The 24,943-nt window shown below is 27.9% G+C and overlaps 1 protein-coding gene and 1 long non-coding RNA gene across 3 annotated transcripts; one reads left to right on the top strand and one right to left on the bottom strand.

Annotated features, from left to right (window-relative positions):
* Positions 1–28: 28 nt before the first annotated feature.
* Positions 29–1,292, top strand: LOC142645765 (uncharacterized). The gene is made up of 2 exons (XR_012846820.1): positions 29–229; positions 298–1,292. It is a non-coding gene; the product is annotated as an uncharacterized LOC142645765 (long non-coding RNA).
* Positions 231–3,301, bottom strand: LOC113790283 (purine nucleoside phosphorylase-like). 2 transcript variants are annotated; one of them, XM_027339930.2, is made up of 3 exons: positions 3,157–3,301; positions 1,120–1,289; positions 231–1,048 (listed from the first exon to the last, which is right to left on the bottom strand). In XM_027339930.2, the coding sequence occupies exons 1-3, from the start codon at positions 3,165–3,167 to the stop codon at positions 354–356; spliced, it is 876 nt and encodes a 291-aa protein (XP_027195731.2). In that variant the 5' UTR covers positions 3,168–3,301; the 3' UTR covers positions 231–353. The 2 variants fall into 2 exon arrangements, with proteins under 2 accessions (XP_027195731.2, XP_027195730.2); XM_027339929.2 differs by lacking the exon at positions 3,157–3,301 and adding an exon at positions 1,399–1,676.
* Positions 3,302–24,943: the final 21,642 nt, after the last annotated feature.

The following is a 24,943-nucleotide window of genomic DNA, read 5'->3' as shown; positions in this document are numbered from 1 at the left end:
AATTTTTTTACTTTTGAATAATTTTTAATTTTGCGACGAAACGATCCGCCTGGAACATATGATGGAGTGTCCAAGTCTGACAGGAAGGTTGGCATGCAGATACGGATACCTCACATCTCATCCAAGCTAGTTTTTTTGTTCTTATTTTATTTTTTATTATTATTGTTATTTTTATTATTGTTGTTGTTGTTTTACCCGTCTGTGATTTTGCCGAACAGGCGTAAATAAAGTTAATTCATTCAATTTTTAATTTTTATTTTTTTAAAATAATTTAATAAAATCTGTTTTTAATTTAAGATTTAAAATTAGATATAAATGCATTCATAATGATAAACATCACGATATTATATAAATTAATTATCAGCAACAATTTGATCATTTTGAATATTGTTAACAATTTCTTGAATTAAATTTTCAAAATCATTTGATCGTTCTTTAGCAGCAGCTAATACTTCTTCATGATTAGCTTTATCTTCGGAATCATAATCGGTAACAATTTTATTTGTAATCAATGAAAATGCTATAACACGCATACCAGAATGATGTGCAACCATTGTTTCGTGTACAGTACTCATACCAACAGCATCACAACCAATCATACGTAAAAATTTTGCTTCAGCAACTGTTTCAAAATTTGGTCCACCAACCATAACATAAACACCTTTACGAAAATGTTTTTCAATTTGCAATTTTTCAATAGCATTTTCAGCTAATTTCATTAATTTTGGATCATAACAAGTATTCATAGCTGGAAATCGGATACCAAAACGATCATCATTTGGACCACGTAATGGATTATTACCGGAAAATCCAGGGAAAAAAATATGATCTTTAATCATCATAATATCGGTTACATTGAAATTTCCATTCAAACCACCGGCAGCATTCGTAGCGATTAATGTTTCAACACCTAATCCTTTCATAACACGAATTGGAAATGTACATCTGGCTAATGAATAACCTTCATATGCATGAATTCTTCCTTTCATACAAACGATAGGCGCTTTGCCAAGATAACCAAATACTAATGTTCCAGCATGACCATGAACTGTGGGGAATTTCAAAGTTAATTTTTATAAAAATTTGAAATCAAGCAAAAATCTAATAGACAAAACAAACCTGTACTAACAGGAAAATGAGGTATATCTTTATATTCAATTGAAATTGGTTCGGTAATCAGATTGGCCAGACCACCCAGTCCAGATCCACAAATAATACCAATAGTAGGTTTAATCGATACTTTTGTTTGTAAATACTTAACGGATTCATCAATTTCTTCATGTGTTATGCTATATTGTCAACAAAAAAAAAGAGAAAAAAATTTTCAAATTAGAAAATTAAAAATCAAATAAAACAATTTTAAAAGATTTTCGGATTTAAAAAAAAACAATTCCCAACCGATGATTATCATCATTTGATTCTGGTAAATGAGAATTTTGATTCTGATGATGATTATGATTCGAATTTTGATGATTATTACGATGATTATGTTTAGATTTGATTGGCGATTTAGATTTAGCCAAATAGGATTTTATATTTAACAATAAATTTTCCATTTTTTTCAATCACAGAAGTAAAAACAAAAAAAATATTTAGTACGGAAAAACAAATCAAAGCTTCAAATGTAAAATCGAAGTTTATTGTCCTCAATTATGTTCAAATGATGAAGAAGAAGAAGAAGTTATCATAGACAAAAAATATCACTGGTTTAAATACAGCAATTTTCAGAATAGCGACTATGATGATGTTAATGATAAGCAATCATCATTGAAATCAATGAAAATCTTGAACGCAAACAATAACAACAACAACAACATCTTGCAACCAAACCAACCAAACAGAAGCAATTTTCATTTATAAAAGTTCAAAAAATTGGTTATCATGTTTGTTCAAGTTTACTACGATTTAAACTAAAAAATTTTTCGCCTTCTTCAGATTTGGTCATATGAGGATCGACAGTGAGCATCCAAAAAAGAGTTGTAAACAAAAATTGCTGAAATAAATAAATAAATAAATAAATTTTTAAAGAGCAAAAAAATGGGATATTTATGAAAATCATTCGATATTTCGATGTCTTGCGAATTTCCTCAATATCATTTTATCGATGATAATCGATAAAATCAGAAGAAATCAGTTGAAGAAAAAACAAAACGAATTGCAGAGGCCAAATCTTTCAAATACAAACCCAAAAACCGAACATGTGAATGAATGTCAAGATAGATGAATGTTTATTTATTTTGTTTGGACAGAAAATTTCTAATCAAATCAAACGGGAAGAAACAGAAACGGGAAAAAATTCCATAAAGAAATTTTTTCTTCAAATCAAATTTTGATGAGATAAGCCAAAGCAGCAACAACAACAACAACAAAAACATACAATGTTTAAATCAATCAACTTTTAGAATATTTGTTTTGTTTTGTTTTTTTGAATGTTTAGATATGATTCGATTTGATTAGTATCATATATATGAAATATATTGATTTCATCATTGAATTTTTTTTCAAACAAAATAATAGGCAAAAAAACCATTGATTTCATTGAAACTATTGAATTTATTGATTGATTGCCTGAATTGTTTGTAATCAAATATATGTGGATTTTGTTTGTTTTTATTTCAAACCAGAAAAATGACGAAATAAATGATAACCATGTTAAATATCATTTGATTATCAATTTATATGAAAATTTCGTTGCAAAGGAAAAGTACATGTCTATGATTAGAATTCATTCATAGAAACCATTAAAGTGGTTGATTGGGTGATTTTCGATTTTCTTCTTGATTTTCACCCAATCAATCGATTTCATCTAATAGATTAGAAATTAGAGATGAAACAAACCAAAGAATCAAAGTAAATTATCATCATCGTATATGACACACGTTTGATTTTTAGTTAGTTTGATTTGATTTGATCTGATGGTAAAGATGAAAAGAAAAACTTAACTAACATTCTGTTATCTGATCATTTGCTACAACCGGGTAATTTTATACAGGTTTTCTCAAACAGCAAACTAAAAACGAAACATTGTAACTTAAATACCTGAATTTATTCAATCAGATTGGGGATTAATGACCGAAATTCAATTTGTTTTATTCAGGTGAAAAAATTCAATTTTTTAAAATTTTCAAATGAAAAAAATGAAGTGAAAACACTTACATATAAGCCATGTTTTTTGGTTTGGTTTGTTTCGCAGAAATGAAAAACGATCAACAAGCAAAATAAATAAAACGAAGGTAGATTGAATGAATGAATGAATGAATGGGTAGAAAAAATTTAAATGCAAGAAATTCCCATACATTTTATATATTTATAACGGTTATAAGATTGTAAAATTGTTCAATTTGTAAAATCAAAAAAAAAAAAAAATTATAATCATTAAAAAATACCAATCATAAAATCTGTAATTATCATCATCATCATCATTAATAATAATTTAAAATCAGACTTGTAACAAACCGCGGTAAATTAACTCAATTTAATTTGTCACTTTTACTATTACAACAAAAATTATAATTAACCAGAGAAAGAAATTTACACACATCAAGTGCGTGCCAAAGGTGATTTGCTAATGATAATAATAATAATTAACGGTTGGTTGGTTGGGTTTTTCGCTAATTGAAAAACATCATCATAAAAAGGGTTTTTTTGGTTGTAATTAAAAAGAAAAAAAAACTTGTAATAATCAAAGATTATAAAATATGTCTGACAATCTTTATTTGTTAATCACACATATCATTTGGTAGGTTGTTTTTCATTTCATTATTTTTCCAAAAAAAAACAACAAAAAGATTGACGTCAATTTAACCACCACCAAGAACAACAATGATGGCCAAGTTTGTTTTCTGAACGACAAAACAAAAAAAATTGACCTTTAACTGAATTTCTTAATCGCAGAATATTTCTTTTGATTCTAAAAATATAACGTTTTTAACACTGTCTTGTTTTTTCTGGTGATGGTCAAACAAAAAGATTCCGGAAATTTTTTTTTTCTTTTCTGCTTCTCAAAATGTTACCCAAACATATTTAATTTTTATCATCAAAAAAAAAAAAAAGAAAAAAAAAAGAAAATTTAATTTTAAAGTCGCAAACCGAACAAAAAATGACCATTTTTTTCCTGAATAAATATTTGATTTGGTACGTTCATCAGGTGTACGGCCGGTTTTTTTTGGTGGGGGAAAAAAGTTTCATCAACGAAAATCACTGTGTGTGTGTGACATTCAAAGAATAATCGCTAAACGCTAAATGTTAACTGATGCGTTTTTTCTCAAAAAAAAACGATATGGTTATAGTAACCAAGTTTTCGAAAGTTTTTCATTATTCGAGACCATTCTGTTTGCAATGATTCGCACCCTATTTTTATATATTTACCTTTATCCTTTTTTGTTTTGTTGGTTTGTTCAAAAAATAAATGATAACATAATGGATTTTTTTTTACCTTTACCTTTTTTTTGTTGTTGTTAGTGGTGGTAAAAGTTATAAGCAAATAGTTGGGTGTGAGATTGTTATTCTGGTAATTTATACCTGGGTTTTTTATCATCATAGGTAACACACAGAGAGAGAGAAAGAGAACAGACAATATCAGAAGGCACTAACGACGTCATTTCTTGCTTTGTTTTTTTTTTTCCTGTCGATCAAACATCGTGGAATCAGTCTACATTTACTATGATGATGAACATGGTGGTGATGTTGGTCATTCAATTCATTCACAATGAAAATTATGAATTTTTGAAAAAAAATAATCATCAACATTTACTTCTTTTAATCGATAAAAGATGGCGATAGCTGTATTGATTATTTTTAAAAATAATGATAAATATAATAGAATTTAAACATGGCTTATTCGAAGATATTTTCATTCTTGATTCTAATGGAACAAATTATATTCAATTGATTCATTATTATCATCATATAGTGCCTTCCATTATTCAATTTTTACTTGACAATCAATCAATCATCATCATCAATATATATTGACCAGGTAAGTTAATTTAGCTTAGTAAATTCAAAATTCGTAATATACATTATCAATCAGACACATAGTTTACAGCACAAACATATAGGATTAACCCTTTTGTTGTTGTTGTTGTTGTTCACAAGTAAATGAAGACATTTATCATTCATCAATGATAAAACAACAACAACAACAAAGGTGAAAACAAATTTATCATAATTATTTCAACAACTACCAACCTATTTACCTTACAAATAATAATTTTCTTTCATTATCATTATCATTATTATTCACTATCAAGCGTTATTATTATTTATGAACACCGTTTATACAATTGAACAAAAATTGATTATGATAATGTTGATAATGAAGAATTTAGAATAGAATGAAAATATAGATAAACAAACTGACAAACTGACTAACTAGCTTTATAAAAATAGCGTTAATCACTTTTTCATTGAACCATAAACTTGTGCGATAGAGTTATTATCGCAATCTGTCCGTTTTTTGGTTAACATTTTTTTTTATTTTTTCAACATTCAATTGTCGATTTGAATCGATTCTTCAGGTTTTTGGTTCAAAGTCATCCCCCACAAGTTTTACTTTTTATCCAACAAAACAAGAAAAAGATAAGGCCAAAAAACATTGTCATTCTGTTGTTGTTGTTGTTAACATTTTCAAAAACAAAACCAAAATGATATCAATGTTGTTGTTATCCATTGTTGAAAACATTCCCAAAAAGAATTATAAAGAAGATGTTATCAACATTTATATAGAGAATATGCTTTTTTAAGAAAAAAAACATTCTTTTTGTTTTGCATCCATGAAAATAGCAAAAAAAAAGATAAGAAATGATCATTAGGCTTTTGAGTGAAGAAAAATTTATCGATCTCACCAGAATATCACTGATATTGGTGACTGATTTACTTTCTTTCATTCATTCATCCAATTCAGGAATTGATAATGAATCCTATAACAACAACAAAAATTAGGATCATAATCTGAAGAGAATTTTTGGAGAATTTTTTTCATCGTTATCTTTTCAGGAGAAAAAATTAAGTCATAATGTGATTCTTGTCTGTAGTCGATATCGAAGAGAAAAGATAAGGAATATTTTATGTTTGTTTGTTTCTGTTTTCAAGTAAATCAACATTTTTGAATGTAATCGAAAAACAAATCCAAAGAATCGTTGAATTGAAAGTGATGCTGAAAAGAAAGAAAATAAAAACGAAAAGTTTATCATTGATTTGGCAATCATTTCAAAGATTTTTCTTCGTTGTTGTTTTGTTTGGATCCAGAGAGTTTCATTTTTCTTTCTTCTTCGTCTGAATCAAATGATGATGATGATGATGAAAAACCCTCCTTGAAAACTGATAAGAATTTTTATTTTAGAAAATCTCTCTCTATCTCTCTTCACTATTTTTGATAGTGGAATTTTTTGTTGTTGTTGTTGTTGTTTGGTTTCGATAAAACCTAACCTAACCTAGAAAAAAATGATAAATATCGACGATATGGTTTGGTTTGGTTCCAAAGTTCAAAAATAAAAAAAACATCACAAACATCACAAACATTAACATTATCAATCCATTGATCTATCACAAACTCTTATCTTTTATCGAATTTCACTTCAAAAAAAAAATGTTTTTTTTTTCCTCTCTCTAGCTATCTAGCTATCTCGGCTATCTCTTCGGCTATAAAGCTATTCATAAGCGATAAGAACTTTGAAAAGATTTTTTTTTTTATTTAGAATTTTTGCTTGCTTGCTTCTTATCGCTTATTATAGCTCTTTTGATTTCGACAAAAAAAAAAATTAAAGGAGACAATTCCTTATCTAATGTAGAATGGGACAAAAAAAATATCATATCACATTGAATGAATGAATGAATCAAGTTAATATTTTATCAGTCAAACAAACAACATTAGATTTAGCTAATTTTCTTTCTGTTCTTCTTCCTTCTCCTTTTTTTACTATCATATAAGCTATCTTCCTTACAAAATAATAATAATTTCTCTCTCGTTTTTGGGCTAAAAAATCAAAAATGAAAAGATTTTGGATTTTTTTCTGATGATAATTTTGATGAAGAAGAAAAAAAATAAGTTTGTTATCAACATTAATTGACCATAGATCTTGGTTGACTTTATCAACCAAGATCTTTTTTCAAGTTTCTTTTATTCAACTCTGGGTGAACATTACCCTCCTTTAGTTTTTTTTTTTTGAGAAAAATTTTGATTTTTGATTCTGATTATGATTTTTTCCATCATCGATGTTGATAAAAGATAATGATGATGATGAAAGTCAGATATAAACCTTGGGTGTGTGTTTTCTTGGCTAAAAGCCTATAGAATGATTTATTCCATTTGAAAAAGAGAAGAGGAAAATTATCGATTTTTTTTCTTCTTTGAATAAAAGTGATGGTCAAAGATTTTAATCGATAAGTTTTATTTTTGCTGCTGCTGCTGCTGCTATTGATCAATCCATTCGATAAGGATGCAAACATGGTAAAGGTTAATGGTATTTTGAGCAAGCAAAAAAATTTTCCATGATGATGATGATTCAAGTTGATAAGATTTCATTTTCAATTTTTGTCAATCTTTTTGATTGCCAATGTCATCATCATCAACAACAACATTATCATCATCTCGATCTTCATCATTAGATCAAGATGATAATCAAGAATTTTCAAATCAAATTTTAAATCTTTTTTTATAAGCAACAGGTTTTGCAATCTTTTCACAAACAACAACAACAACAACAATGATGGATGTTTATTAACCCTCGGCTATCCAGGTGGGGTCAAATTTGACCCCAACGACATTTAAAACTTCGCCATTCGAAAATCTATCAACATAAATCAATTTTCTCTTGAATGATCGAAGATCTATGTTTATTGAACATGATAGGCAATTTTCACCGTTTTCCGACTAAGAATAGTGGAGAAATCATCGATTTTCGGGATGAAGTCTAAATGTGCATAACGTAAGTGCTGTAGGATCCCTACCTACAACACTTACGTTATGAACGGACCCCAAATTTAATAGGAAAATCAAAATTTGTTTGCCGCTTTGTATCATTAATGATATGCTTTTAAGATAGAATTTTTTGATGAAATTTTAAAATTGATAATATTTTCTAAGAGTTGAGCACAAAATTTTAGATTATTTTAACTTTCTAACATAATTTAAAAGCGATCAAAGTTGGGGTCAAAAATGACCCCACATGGATAACGACGTGAGAAATGCTGCGTGAATAGCGGAGGGTTAAATAATAATAAAAAAAAATTCCCGGGAAAATTTCCTTGATGAAATAAAATTTCCAAACATTATTATGATGTGATGATGTGAAAAACATCCAAAAAAGATTTATTATTATTGTCTGATGGTTCACATAATAAATTCATATCCGAAAAAAAAATTCTTGTCCAAATTTCATTTGTTTGAAAGGCTACCTTTCTCCAAAAAGATTTTAAATATCCAGAATCTTTTCCGGAAAAGTAGAAGAAAAAAGAAAATCAACGATCCGTAAAATCTGATATTTAATCATCAAAATTTTCATTCAAAAATTTTATAAAAGAGGCCTTTTCAACCAAGCATCATCATCATTTTGAATAATCTTTTAAAGAGAGAAAAAGATACAAACTATCTGATAAATGTAAAAGATAAACAACAACAACAACAACAACCATAGTGATTCTTCATTTCTTTCATTAATTTTCTTATCAAATTATTTTTTGTTTATCAAATTTTTCGTTGAAATTTTCAAGTTACACACACGCCCAATGTGAATATTTTAAAGATTGTTGTTGTTGTTGTTGTTGATGATGATAATGAGAGATAATAACATGATGAAAAACGAACGACGATGATACATCGATTTGAATATAATTAAATATTACATATCCATCATCATTTGATGAGATTTTTTTCCCCTTTCATTTGCCGAATCTCTACATACAGGGCGTTTGATAAGTCCCTGATGAGTTTTTTTCGATATCATTCAAAAAGTATGAGGATATAAGATATGATGTTTATGGTGAATTTATAGGGAATTTATTAAGGTTTTGTTGAGTTATCATCAAAATTTTCCATCGATGATACTTTTGATGAAAAACGATTTTTTCCGAATCAATGTCTAAAATTTTCATCAACGCAATGGCATTTTCTCTATGGAGGCAATAGCCATATTTTCCAATGGAGTGTATGCTATGATCGCGTTCGAATTTCTGTTATGCTGTTGTGCTAAGTGAAAATTGTGTTGAATGACCAAACTTGTGATTTTTTCTGAATTCATGGATCATCCCGAAGAATCAAAACTTGGAAAATCAAAATTACCAACTTAACCAAAAAAAAAAAAAAAAAAAAAAAAAAAAAATTATCAATACCATATTATCGTCAGCCATTTTTTAAAATAATCTTATCATTGATACCATTCTGCGGTAGATGGTTAGATTGTTGCTTTAAATAATATGAATTTGTCAAGTGATGATTCTTCTGGATGTTTGGCCGATTCAGAAAAAATTGAAGTTTTGCACATTCAACATAATTCTCACTTTGCTTAACAATTTAGCACACATTGGAGCTATGCTAATGTATGGCTATTGCCTCCATAAAGAAAATGCTATTGCCTTGATGAAAATTTTAGACATTGATAGAATTACCAAGTGATGATTCCCGACAGGTTAGGTTAGTAATTTGAGTTTGTTCAAATGATTCTGGTCATTTTAGGTCAGTCAATTGGGATATGTCAAATAATGATTTGTAAAGGTTAAGTTAGTGATTTGACTTTGCCAGAAGAATCATCACTTGACAAATCCAAATTATTTAAACCAACAATCAAACCATCATGATACCATCCAGAATGGTATCAATAAAGCAAGCAAAAGATTCTTTGGCTCGAAAGAAAACACCGATCGGTTTACGAACATTTTCTTATAAAAATTAAAATATGAATAATGAAAAAGGGATAACAATAATAAGAAAAAGATAACAATGATATGGTTATAACAAAAAATAACAATGATATGATAACGACAATAAAATAACAATGACAAGATTATTTTTAAAAATGGCTGACGATAATATGGTATTGATAATTTTTTTTTTTTTTTTTTTTTTTTTTTTTTGGTTAAGTTGGTAATTTTGATTTTCCAAGTTTTGATTCTTCGGGATGATCCATGAATTCAGAAAAAATCACAAGTTTGGTCATTCAACACAATTTTCACTTAGCACAACAGCATAACAGAAATTCGAACGCGATCATAGCATACACTCCATTGGAAAATATGGCTATTGCCTCCATAGAGAAAATGCCATTGCGTTGATGAAAATTTTAGACATTGATTCGGAAAAAATCGTTTTTCATCAAAAGTATCATCGATGGAAAATTTTGATGATAACTCAACAAAACCTTAATAAATTCCCTATAAATTCACCATAAACATCATACCTAATATCCTCATACTTTTTGAATGATATCGAAAAAAAACTCATCAGGGACTTATCAAACGCCCTGTAGATTTATTTGTTTTTGGTTTTGAATGAAAATTATCAAATCAATAATGATTTTCTGGGCTTGTTGATTGTGGTTAGCCAATTTTTTGTTTTTTCTTGAAAAAATCAACAAAGCAGAAAAAGTTTAAAAAATTCAATGATCGTCATCATCAGGACTGATTGAAATCATTTTTCAAGAGTGGGAAGATTTATTATTATTTTTTTAAATATCAAAACGAAAAAAAAATTTCAAATGTCAAATTGCAAATGTCTTTTTCTCCATTAACAAACCAGAAAAAACAACCAGAAAACCTCTTCAATTGAATATTGGTTTGATTATTTTGGTGTTGTTTCAAACATGCGAAATATGTTTTGTCCAAGGAACCAAGCCCGTTTTTCATTTCATTTCATTTCTTTTCAATGAAAAAAGAAGAAAAGAATTTTCTCACAACTAAGGATTGTTTCTTTGGTGTTTTTCATTCATTCATTCATTCAATTTTATTTGGTTTGTAAGGTATATATGTCATAATGATTGGTTAGTTAGTCAATGGTGGTGGTGGTGGTGATGGTTCAATTTTTTTCCATTCAGTTTTTTTTATAAATATAAAAGATAACGGGAGCCAAAACAAGAAAAAACTAACTAAATTATTATTATTTAACACTCACACACACACACACATTGGTTCCATAAATTATTACAACTTTTTTCATTTCTTTATTATTACTTATTTTTAGGATCAAATATTTAACAAAGGGAGGGATAAAGCCAGAGAGAGAGAGAGAGAGATATGAAAAAGAATCGAAGAGAATCTATTACGCCCTGAACAATTTTTATTTGAATGGATATTGAACTTGTGTTAGTTTCATTTTTGTCGATGACGTTGATATTATTCATAAGAATTGTTTGTGATTGGGTTTAGATCAAACAGACACAAAAAAAATCATCAAATCATTATTCACATCCATTATTATCAACTGAGAGAAAATTACAAATTTACATCTGAGAAATTTGATAAATAATAATCTTGATAATTAAAAAAAATATCATCAAAATTTTTTTAGTATTTCTTTTTTTAAACATTGATCCATTTAAAAATGGAATTATAAAATTATAAAATTCTCATCATAAAAAAAATTGAATTAAAAAATGAATTGCGGATTATGATTTTTTGCTCTATTTTCTATCGTTATTGTAACATTGTATTCTGATTGTGTGTGTGTGAAAATCCCAAACAAACAAAATTTATTATGATTACGGAAGTTATGTTTATGTTTGTGTGAATCTAGATTGTTGTTTTTTTTCCATATATATAACGATCTACATCACGATCATTTTCTGTTTGATTAATATTTTCATATTTTTTTCAACAACAACAAAAAAATACGGAAAAATCTTTCTATTTACCTAAAAACAATGATGATTCAATCCAATAATCCAAGCTGAAAAAAACCAGAGAAAAAAAACATAACATAACAAGCAAAACCAATACAAAACCAAGGTAAACAAATTCATTTTGAAAAAAAAACTATTTTATTGTTACTTACACAGAAGGCGTTTTTTTCATTCTTTCATTCATTTTAACCCCAAAAAAGATTTCAAGGATTTTAAAAGTATTTTTTTCTGTTTTGTTTGTTTTGTTTTTGGTTATTATCATTACAATTTTTTTTTTGCTTTAATCGACATCATCAAAAATGATTTTTTTGTGATTAAAAATTGCACGCACACAAAGTAAAGACTAAGACAAAACAATGGATTTTTTTCATTTTGATATTGATTCTGGTTGAATCTATTTACCAAATCAGCCAATCCCCCTTAGAACATCAAGAATCGAGAAAAAAAAGAGTTTATGGAAAAAAATCACAAAAAAAGCAAGCAGATTCTTTATTTTCACCTTGATCTGAATTGAGAAATATTTTTTTGAAAATATCAAAAAAATTCGTCGTCATAATTTGTAGAATTTATTTATGGAAACAAAAAACTTTACTTTTCCACACCCGTGTGTAACATACATATCAAAATTCTATATTTAAAAAACAATAGAAAAGACATTTACATCATCAAAAAACCAAACAAAAAACAAAAAAACAAACATACTACCCTAGTGATATTTTAATTGGTTGACCACCACATCAACAATGATGACCCGAAATTCTGTGGATAACCTGCCAATTCTTTCAATGAACAAAATTCTAGCCAAAGTTGTTGTTGTTGTCGCTGTTGTGAATATGTACTTACCTACAGAATTTTAAAGTTACTTAACTTTGTTGTTGTTGTTGTTTATTATTATTTGCTTATCTTGCTGACCATAAGCAAACACATTCTGCACACACATATTACCAAATAGACAGACAAAACACACACACACACATAAAGAATATCACGAACATTATCATTACAGGGCGACAATTGTCATCATCATCATTTTTTTGGGTGGAGATCATCATCAAGTGTTGATGAGAGAAGAAAATCCTAGAACAAAAAGAATGAAAAAACCAATGATCATTTTGATCTATGATTCTTTTTTTTTGGGCGTATTTTTCTCCACCCTCCCTCCGATTCTTTGTTTGATTCTTTCTTTCTTTTGATTGATTCAACAGACGTTTTTTTCTGTGTGTGTTTGGTTGAATCAATATGGCTGAATTGAAGGGGAAAAAATATATTCTGAGTTGATTTGACTTGACTTGATTTGTTGTTGACTTGTTTCATTTTCATTTCATTTTACAAAATTCAGATTCATTTCGATTCAAATCAATCAACTGAAAGCAACAACAACAATAATTTCTTGAATCAAAAGTTTCTGTATTTTTTTTTTTTTTTTGCTTACAACCAGTTGATCAATTGATTGATTGAATACTTTGATTTTTATTTTATTTTTTACTTCTTTCAACATCGCTCAGCAAGTGTTTTGTGAATTTCGATTATCGATTATCAATCGATTTCTTGTTGATTGTTTTTGTCTCTTTCTCATCGTATGGATATTAATCTCCATCAATAACAAGTGATAATTATTCATTTGTAACAAGAAAAATTACAAATTTTTTATAAAACAGAAAATACGTCAATAATTAATGATGACGATCATTACCCAACCTTTATGATTGAAAAAAATTCAAGATAAAAATCTATGTTTTGTTAAACACATCGATGATGATGATGTAATTTCATTTTTGTTACGTGATTTTTTTTCAAATGTTCATGTTGTTTATCGCTTAGATTAACACAGAGAAAGATAATGAACAAATTGAATCATCAATATTAATTGAATTTTTTTCTCTTTTCACTTCAATATATTCAGTGATTGATTGATTGATTGATTAAAATCAATTTTTTCTTTGGCCATGACGTCATTATCATAATCGACATCATCATCGTCATCATTGAATCAATAAAGTACGTATCGAAAAAATGTTCTCACTAAAATTGTTAATTAACTTAATGAATAAAAAAAACCATCATTCGATGATGAATGATATTTTTTCAAAATCAAATAAAACATATTTCTTTTAAACTAAACAAAATAATAAGCGTAAACAGGCTTACCTAGCCTAAATACAGGTAGCATTGCGAAAAAACAAAAAAAAAAAAAAAAAAAAAGAAAACTTGATTAGCAGTAGATCTTGTACAATCAATAAATTATTCACAATAAGATAATGTTTGTAATGATTTTTTGCCGCAATCTTTATTAACCTTTTTGTTGTTGCTGGCTGATTTCTTTGAATGATATGCAACGGAAATTATTATTATTATTATCATTATCATAAAGGTGTTGTCTTCATAATAAAGTTAAAATAAATCATCAATAGACTAAAATAACCCTTTAGTTGTTATCGTTTTTTTCATTTCAATTTGAATTCGAAAATCATTATCAAAACCAAAAAAGAAAAAGGTTTTGATTTTTTTACCTGGCAATTAAATTGATTCTGATCATTTGGTTATGTTTAGCTTCGGATAAATGTGTTGATATCGCCACATATTTGTGAAATAAATTCATAGAAAGTTTGATTAAAAAAAAATTTGATTTTCAGATTGATTGATTGATTCGTTCAAGTTAGCGCAAAAAATTATTTATTAATCCATAATTTTTTTCTGCAAAGATGCTAATTGCCTTTTTATGTTGGCCACACAGTGGTTTGAAAAATTTGATAAAAAAAACATAAAAAGAGAGATTTTCATCAATTTTTTATTTTTTTCATCATTTTTCATTCCATGATCAATAATGATTAGCTAATGATTATTGATGATGATGATGGTGATTTTTGTTTGTTTTGTCTTTTGGTTTTCATAACGATAATTCGGGTCATTTTGTAGCCATCAGAATAAATAAATAGAATCTAATCAGTGAAACAACAACAACAACAAAAACAACTGGCTTCAAAGAGTTAAAATGATGATGATGATGATGATGATCTATATTGGTTATTTATTAAAAGCAATTTTTTTTGGTAATCAAAAATGAAATTATTTTTTATAAAAAAGTCATAATCGTCAAAAATTTTCGATAAAAAAACTTTAAATGAATTTTTATCAAAAAAAGATTTCTGATGATGAAAAAAGTAAATTAAGTAAAATGAGAGATTAGTCGCCATTGATTATCATTATGAATATCGCACATCAATGAATGAATGAATGAATGAATGGGTCAATTTGGAAAAAAGAATTGAAAAGTCTTTTCCATCATCACCATTACCATTATCATCATTGATGATGATGAAGAAAATTGAAAACTAAACTGAAAAAGATTATCATCATTTTGTGGCGTCGTCTTGGTCGATATTGATCTCGCTGATGTAACACGATGATGATGGCCGGATCTTCAGAAAGAAAATTAGATTCAAAATAATCAACTTTTCGGATCTGATGATTGAAAACCAAAAAAAAGGCGACGAAAAGAACAAATTATTATTATTCAAATTCAATCAACGAACACATATTTTGATAAATTTTTACAGTAAAGTTCACATCATCATCACTATATAAATGAATTTTCGTTTATCATATCTTCCGGTTTTTTATCATCATCAGTTTTTTTTCGGTGAGCAAAGATCATTTTGAAATTGAATTTTTTTTCATTTTGGCAAAAGAAGAATTAATTGAAAAAAAAGATAAAGATTCTGAAATGGAATTTTTTTACTATTTTGACAAACATGATCCAATGATGATGATAACATCGTCATCACATCAGTTTTTTTTTTGTTTCTATTTCGACATTAGTGTGTGCGATAGATATGGATAGATAATTCTGTCAAATATCTCTCTCTCTCTCTCTCTCTCTATACATAATGTGTAGAAAAATATTTATTCAAACAACAACAACAAGTCGCGTGTCATCAGTGATAATTTTAGATGAAAAAATTCTGTAGATTTCTTATCAGTGATTCCACACACACACACACACTGAATTCTCTTTAGTCTAATTTTCATCATTTTACATTTACATTTTTTGTTTTTTCGTTCTTTGGTTATCAAATTCTTGATCATCAAAGAACCAAAAATGAAAATTTTTGTTTTGAAAATTGAGATAAAAAAAGCTATTCTGGTGGTTGATCATATCGCATATGCAAACAAAGTTTCTAGCTAAAAAAATGTCATTTGTTGTTGATAAGAAAAACAACAACAACAAAAAACTGCTGCATAGTGCCATCTTGATGATAGAAAGAAAGAATGAGAGAAAATTCAATGACTGCAGAAAAAAACCCGATAATTCTTGAATTCTATAGAATCAAGAATTTATCTTTAGTTATTATCTGATCAATAAATCAGTATTTATTTGAAATTCATGTAAAATATCGATTAGGAAATAGTGAAAATGTAGAGAGAGAGAGAGAGAGAGAGAGAGAGAGAGAGAGAGAGAGAGAGAGAGAGAGAGAGAGAGAGAGAGAGAGAGAGAGAGAGAGAGATGAAAGCGATAATAAAAATAATAAAAATTTTGCATTTTTTTTCGTTATCGCAATTCCAAAACAAAAAACGCACGTCAATTTTTTGTTTTTGTTTGTTTGGTTTCCGAATTCAATGATGATAATGTCAATGGTTTGCATTATCTCTTTCCTCTCTCTTTTTCAATCTCTTTCTTTCAATGGTATGTGAATGGATTCTTTGATCCCAACCACCACCTCCCCCATTATCACCCTAAATAAGAAGGGGATGTTGATTGTTTTGACCATCACCATTGTTATTTATTTTCATTTTCATTTTCATTTGGTTTTCAACAAATTCCATATCTCTTTCTAAATGGTTAAATATCAAAAAAAAAAAAAAAAAAAAAAAATCTATTTTAACACGTTCATCATCATCCGATAGTTTCGAAATAGACAACAACAACAACAAAATAGATAACAAGATAGAAATGTTTGATGTTATTATCTTTAGGGTCGTTTCGTTTCTCTCTCTTACTCTCTTTCATGATGTTGTTTCAACGAATCTGTTTCAAATGTTTGGATATTTATCTCCATTCTCTTTGCTGTTTTTGGATCGAATTCAAACAAAACAAAACAAAAAAAAAAAAAAAAAACGAATAGATAAGGCACCAGGAAAACGAAAAAAAGAGAGAGCGACTATATCTATCTATACTGGAGACAGACACACATATATAAACATAGAGATAAAGAGAAAAAAAAGTAGACCCTAAAGTGATAAAAAAAAAGATAGATTGAATAGATAGATAACGGTTGTGTATCACCCAATGGTATTCGTACGTTTTTGGTTCAAAAGAAAAAAAAATTCTCAAATTCATTGCCATCCCCCCTACACCATCATCCACCCTGATCACTGATTTGATGATGATGATGGTAGGTATTTAGTTCACAATTGATAAAGCCAGCCATTTTTATTATTATTTAATGTTTCAACACACACTATATTCAGTGAATTTCTTATCTCTTTTTCCTTTTGAAAAAAAGTCACTTTTCGATTGTGATTCTGGGTTAGAGATTTTTTTTTTCTTCATTTTCTTTCTATTTATTTATTATTTTTTTTCGTTATCAATTGTATAATATGAATGTCATTGGAATCAAGAGAATGGAAACAAAAAAGATTAAAAATAGTTAAGAATTTTATAGAAAATATTTCGATTGAAAATCGACAAAAATAATGACTATGATTCATAGTCGAGTGAGGTTAGGTTGATAGCCATGACTATGACTGTGATTCATAGTCGAGTGAGGTTAGGTTGATAGCCATGACTATGACTGTGATTCATAGTCGAGTGAGGTTAGGTTGATAACTCAAGACTGAATAAATTGTGCGCAATCGAGCAAACCAATTTACCTTCAAAGCCAAATTTAAGGCAAAATTTTTTGATTTTAAGCCAAAATACAAACACGTTCAAAAAAAAACATTTTCCTGCTTTTAATTCATGATAGATAGATAGATAGATAGATAACTTAGAAAAAAAATCTTTCGTTATTATTATCATTTATTCCTTCTTATCATCCATGAAAACAAAGATAATGATAATGGTAATTAATCACGTTTGTTTAAATGGGGAAAATCAACAAAATCAACAGCAACATCAAAAATTCAGAATTTAGCAAAAAACAAAAAGATTACACACACACACTTATTTCACTCAAAGTATTTTCATTATCAAACAATCAACAATCACATCATCATCAACATCATCATCAAACATCAAGAATCGACGACAATCTTATCCATTCGTTTATCTTTTTGCTTTAAATGGTTGAATTCAACCAAAAAAAAATATTCAAAAACAAAAACCTAGCCACTTTATCATTCATGCATGTTAATTTCAATGATGATGATGATGATGATAATGATAATCGAATGATTAATGTCGATAATGTAGTTTTTTTTAAAAAACATTCATTTCAATGGAAAAAAGAAACAAAAACATTTTAGCTACTTGATGTTTATCATCAACCATCATCAACTATACTACCACTATCAGATGATCCTTTAGATTTGGATCAACAAAGATTCCAAAAAGCCAAAAGCCAAAAAAAACGTTTAATGTTTTCTTTTTTTTTTTTTTTTTTTTTTTGCATAATTATCCTCATCAAATGAATTTTCATTTTCATTTTTTTTTCGCTTTGTTTTTTCTGAAATAATTATTATCTAATCAACAACAACAACAAAAACCAGTAGCCAACAACAACAACAACAACAACAAAAATTATCTATCTATTTTTTCTGTGGATGTATGTTTATCATTGATCACAATTTTCACTATAATATTACATTACATCAAATTTTTTTTCCAGTTGCATACAGGTAAAAAAATTTCAGGTACAAACAACAACAAGGTAAATGAATGAAAAATATTGATGTTTATCATCGACATTATCATAGGGAATTTTTTGTTTTTCTCGATTGGACATTCAACGATCAAACACACCTGTGTTTGTCGACCAAAAAAATTCACATAGATTTTTTTTGTTTGATAGATCTGATATGATAGATTTGATGTAAAGATAATGATATATCAATAAAATTAAAGATGTTTAGATAGATAAAGATAAAGTAGCGATAACGACCATGTACACACAAACATGATGATGCATTATAAATAAATAAATTTTTTTTTTTTGAAAATGGATTTTTGAAAAAAAAATTTTGATGGAATCTTTTGAAAACAACAGCAACAAAAATTTTTGCGTTTTGATTTCTTAACTATTTTCTTACGCTCATTCAATTTAGCTTAATTTAATATTGATCATTATCTCAATCGCAATCTTGCCACCACTTATTCATTCATTTCTTATCGGGGAAAAAACATCACCAATAAGAAGAAAGAAAAAACATTTTTTCCCCAAATAAGGGTTGTGTCATTTGAAAAGTCTTTTTTTTTGCAATTGGAAATTGATTTTTATCAAATATTTCGGTCCATAATAACGCTTCTGTTATCGTTTTTTTTCAATTTCAACAAAAAAAAACTACTAAACAATGTTTGTCTGGTGATAAAATGATAATGTTTTTATTTTTTGTGCGTGAGCACGCTTTCAAAATAGCCACGTGTCTGAAAAAAAATAATGCACGCGTTCCAAAAATATAACGTTTCCACTATTTCCACTGTATTTGGCCTTTTATAGCCAAGTTTTATCAGTAAAGATCGATAAAACTTTACGTAATAGCAAAAAAAACAGGTTAATTCTTCCGCTAAATTGAAATTGAACGTTTGTTTGTTTGTGTGTGTGTTTGAATGCGATATCAAATTCTTTGCCAAAACTTTGATTTTCTCCTTTCCATTCCACTCATTTCATTTTCTTATCATCATGATCATCATACAAAACTGGTTGGTTGGCTGGTTATCATTGATGAACCAGAATCCGGCATTTGCATTTGCTTCCTTGGCTCTCTCTCTCCCATTTTCATTTTGTTTGTTTGTTTGTATTTCTGGAAATGGCTGATTTCAATGATGATAATAATGATGATGATGATTATCATCAAATCAAATCGAATTGTAAAAAAAGCAAAAAATCTTTATCAATTCTTTTTCAGTATTATTCATCAACCATCATCATCACTATCGCTATCGCAAATCATCATCGAAACATCCAGAAATTGCCTGCTGCCTGAATTTGCCGGATGTGTGTTTATATGCAACACACACACAATGAAAATGGCATTTGTGACGTGTGTGTGTTTGCACCAGGGCAAAAAAACACACTGAAAATTACTGATCATTTCAAGATATAAAGGATACCAGAGATTCTCTCCCCCACACAATCAAAAATCAAAAAAACCAGCAAGAATTACTTCAGAGTAGAGAGAGAGAGAGAGAGAGAGACGGCTAGATGGTAAAGATTTCGTTTCGTTTCGTTTTTTCAAATGTTAACATCATCAATGTTAAACTAAACTAAACTAGATAAAGATCTTTGTTTGAAGATTTGCACTTTTTAAAAAATAAATATGCAATGATAATGATGAAAAGCTTAGAATTTCTTCTTTCTTTTCTTTGACTCTTTTTCTTCCCAAAAATAATAATCATTCAAATCATCATCATCATCAATGGAACTTGTTAAAAAAAAGATCTTTATCATCTTTGTCATTGAGTTTCATTCATTCATTCATTCATTTACAAATATAGCTTGAGCAATCATTACATTACATTTTACTTTGTTGTTTTTGCTTTCTGTTTTTTTTTGTTTGATTCAATTGATAATTACATTTGCAATCATATACATATCTCATCATCAACGGCAACCAGTTCCTTTTTTTTGTTGAATCCCTTCAGTTAACATTGCCATGAAAGCCATTCACATATCCAATGACCTTCAATGATGATGATGATGATGATGATAATGATAATAACCTGATGATAATTATCTATCTATCTTTAGATAGAAAATCAAATACCATCAGTAAATATCATCATTAAATATATATGAGTCATACGAGAGAAAATAAAATTATCAAGAAACGAAAAACGAAACTTGACTTTTATAAATGGATTTAAGTACAGAATGGGGGAGAAAAGAAGGAGAATAAAAAGTCAAAAAGGAGAGTAAAGGAGGGTTATAAACTCATAATAATAATAATATTTTGTTGACGGTGGTTGCTTGTCTTATCGATACATTTCAATCAGTTTTTTATTTTAGCTGGCTGGCTGAAATGGATGAATGGCTGGTTGGTTGGTTTGTTCGTAATCACTTTCGATCTTTTGAAAACGATATATTTTTGTTGTTGTTGTTGTTGTTGGAAAAAAAGCCATTTCAAAGATGATATCGATAAATGATTGACTGATTTTTCTATTTTTTCTGTTGATTTTTGGTTTGGGTTCAACAACAAACAAACAAACATTTTCTGTTTTGAAGTGTAAAAATGAATTGAAAACAGAATTTTCTTTTGAAGAAAAAAACTCAAGAATTCTTATCATCATCATCATCGTTCTAAAGATAATTTTTTTTCTTTGATTCTTTATTTTCATTCGATGATCGATTGAATGACAATTTCCGAACAAAAACAGAATTCAATCGAAGAATGAAAAAAACTGAAAAATTTACTGAATGAAAAAACAAGATCGAAATGAAGTGATGTGATTATGAAAATTTTTAAAAATTTCAAAAAAACAAAAAGCAAAAAACAAACAATCGTCCTTGTTGTTGTTTGATCATTATCAAAATTAAAACAAGAAATTCATGATCGTCATCGTTGAATCTTTTTTTAAAATCTGAATTTTTAAAAAAAACTTTAAAACCACACACACACATAGTGAATATTAAAAATTCAAATGAATGAAACAAACTTAAAGATTCTTATCTTTATCAGAGAAAAGGTTTATCCCCTTTCAGATCAATCTTTTTTTCCCTTGTTTGATGATGATTATTTGTTTCAAGTCACGATTGCTGCTGAATAAGATAATTGCATCAAAATTGAAACAAACGCAAACAAGAACCAAACATGGAAATGATTTTTTGTTTTTTCGAAGAAAAAAAAATTGTCACGTTGTTTATGAGCTACCCCGACGTTTGTTTTTCCGCGAGTGAGTTTTGACAACAACAACAAAAAACCTTGAAAACCTCATTTCAAACAAACTGATTTTGATTTTTCAATTTTTTTTTGTTGGATATAAATTGCGGCCGATCGCAATCAACAAAAAAGACAATAAAAATTGAATAGAAAAGAAAAGAAAAGCTTACTTTGTTGTTCAATTCTTTTGGATTTGAATTGAAAATGTTGAAAATTGAAAAAAAATTGAAAGTTTAATGATGAATTGAATATGGAAGGAAGGCAAAATTTCATCAACAAAATGTTTCTGTATCTTTATCCTTGATCGAAATACAGAAAAAGTTTTGTTCAAGAATTTTTTGTTTTTGATTCGGTTTTTAGTTGCTGAAAAATCCTATTCTGATTTGATGATAATGATAACGAAAAAATTCATTCATTCATGTTTGGCGGTTGTTGTTGTTAATATTGGCCACCACCATCGCCACTTTTTTTTGTTGTCTTATTTGATTACGATCAAAGAAAAACTTTTGAACAAATACTTGTTGTTGTTGTTGTTTATCGCACATCAACAAACAACAAACAACAACAACAACAAAATTCAACGTCATTAAAATTTTGTTTGAATGAACAAACGATGATTGCATAAAAAGTTGATTTTTTTTTAACAAAGATTTCCAACCAAAGATAAACAAATGCGATGCTCAATATATTCAATACATACACTCAGATAGGTATGGATAGGTGTAAATAGTGTGTATTCGAATATTCGAATAGGGTTGTTGATCCATTCATTCATTCACATAGATATTGATCAACAATCAAACCGGACAATCATCATCATCATTAACGAAATTTTTCAGAATTTTCATTTTTTTTTTTTTTTTTTTTTTTTTTTGGTAGAACCAGAAGAAAAACAAAAACAAAACTTTTGATGATGTAATGATGTCGTCGTTTCTCTTAAAAAATTGATCATAATTTAATGATAAAAAACGAATATGAAATATTCATTTTACCTTTTCCATCATTTTTGTGGCTTCATGCTTGTTACCATCATCATTATTATCATCGACATTATCTTCGACATTTGATTTGCTATGTAGTTGTTGTTGGCTATCATGTTTAAAATAACGATCATCATCATCTTGATGATGATGATGATTCGATGTTATTAAATCAACCAAAAAAAACAGAATTTTCATCGGTTAATAATCCAATTATCTATTGATTATGATCATTTTTTGGTTTGAAAATCTTGTATATTGTTGAATAAATCATCTAATGATGATGACAAACATCAAACATCAAACATCAAACATCAAGCAACAGCAAAAAATGTTGACATTAATCAAGATGAAAAAAGTTTAATTAGTTTAGGTTACCTGTTTTGTTTGTTGTTGTGTTTTTGAAGAATTTTTGGCTCTTTAATCAATGACCATTGTGTGGAAATGGCCACTTTTTTTCTGGAAAAAATATTTGCATCTTTCACACTCGCTCACTATCCAATATATATCACCTTTACATATCTAAACATTCATTCATCTTGATCCAAGCCAAAATTGAAATTTTCGGGTATTCTCTTGGCTATAAATCACTGAATTCACTCAGTGTTCATTGAATCATGGAATTTTAACTTTTTTTTTTTTTGAATTTCTGAAAATGATGAACCGAAATATACCGATCGATCTTTGTGATTTTTTTTTTTGTTGTTGGTCAGTTTCGATTTGATTTGTGATTGAATTTTTTTTTTATTTCGGGATTTTCCATTTTCGGGAAACAATTTTTTTTTTGGTTCATTCAATTTTCCCAAAACGAATAATAGATTACCTTGTCCATCGAAATAAAGTGATAATTTGAATTTTTTTTTTTGCTGGTTTTTTTTTGATGTATAGTCGTCCTTTGTGAATTGTTTTTTTTTTTTTTGAAAAGAGATTGATGATGAAAAAATTCTGTGATGAAAAAAATTTTCCATTAAAATTTTTTGGACAATTCAGTATGTCAAACCAAAACCAATCACATCATCATCATCGATTTGAGAAATGAAAAAAGATTCATTCAACGAAACAAGAAGACAAGAATTTCATTCGTTTGCGTAGGCAGAATTAACAGAAATCATTTCGATTTGATTTTTGCTGTTTCTCGCCAATCAAATGATTTGAACATCAAATTTTTTCTAACCTGATGATGATGGCTATTTCAACACAAATGTTATCAATTGATCAATCGATCAATCCGATTAACCTCGAAAAAAAAGAAAAATTTAATCAGAAAAAAATCTTTAGCTTGCTTTTCCCCCTGTAGAATGAATCACAATCACAATCTATCCAAAGATCACATTTCATTTGGCTACTGTATTTTTTTACACAATTTCTCATTTGATTTTGATCAAGATGATCAAAAATGGAAAACTGAAGAAATTCATTTTTTTTTCTGATTATTATGATGAACTACTTGTTTTACGTTTGGCAAAAGAAAAATTTTCTTTCTTCGCAAAAAATAACCAATCCCAATTGTGATGATTGAAACGATTATAAACAATTGAACAAAACAACAAAACAGATTAGCTATTTTGTTATGTAATTTTCAAGATTATCATCATTATCAACAGCGAACAACAACTGATTTAATCTATCAATGATGCTGTTGTTTTCTTCCAATAACCATTGTTGTTGTTGTTGTTGTTGTTGTTGTTGTTTCGGGCTAAACATCCCTATTTTTTTCAATGTAATTTTTTTTTCCGTTATTTGTTTGGCTATTGTCACAGTGGTGGCGGTTGATTAGAGTAGAAATAGACAGAAGAAGAAAAAAAATTATTTATTACTAATCCATAAATCTTGTTTTTTGTTGTTTTGAATATCGGTAAAGAAATTTTCCTTGGAAAATAGCAAGAAAAAACTTACTGATAATTTTTTTTTTAATTTCTGGAAAACTTTTCCTCTCTCTAATCATAATAAATTTGCTTAGCGATAATCATATACGATACACGTGTTTTCGGAAACTTTTCTCTTCAATCCAATTATGTTGTTGGCTGTTTTATAATTGAATCTACGTTTGATTAGTTTTTCATTCATTCATTCAATTCAATAATCTTTGATTGAATT

The sequence above is a fragment of the Dermatophagoides pteronyssinus genome, unplaced genomic scaffold (genome assembly GCF_027571235.1).
Source record: "Dermatophagoides pteronyssinus isolate colony J.1.1.1.1 unplaced genomic scaffold, Derpt_VIB-CSIC_2022.12 sq0021, whole genome shotgun sequence".
NCBI lineage: Eukaryota > Metazoa > Arthropoda > Arachnida > Sarcoptiformes > Pyroglyphidae > Dermatophagoides > Dermatophagoides pteronyssinus.
This window is presented reverse-complemented; position numbering and strand designations above follow the sequence as displayed.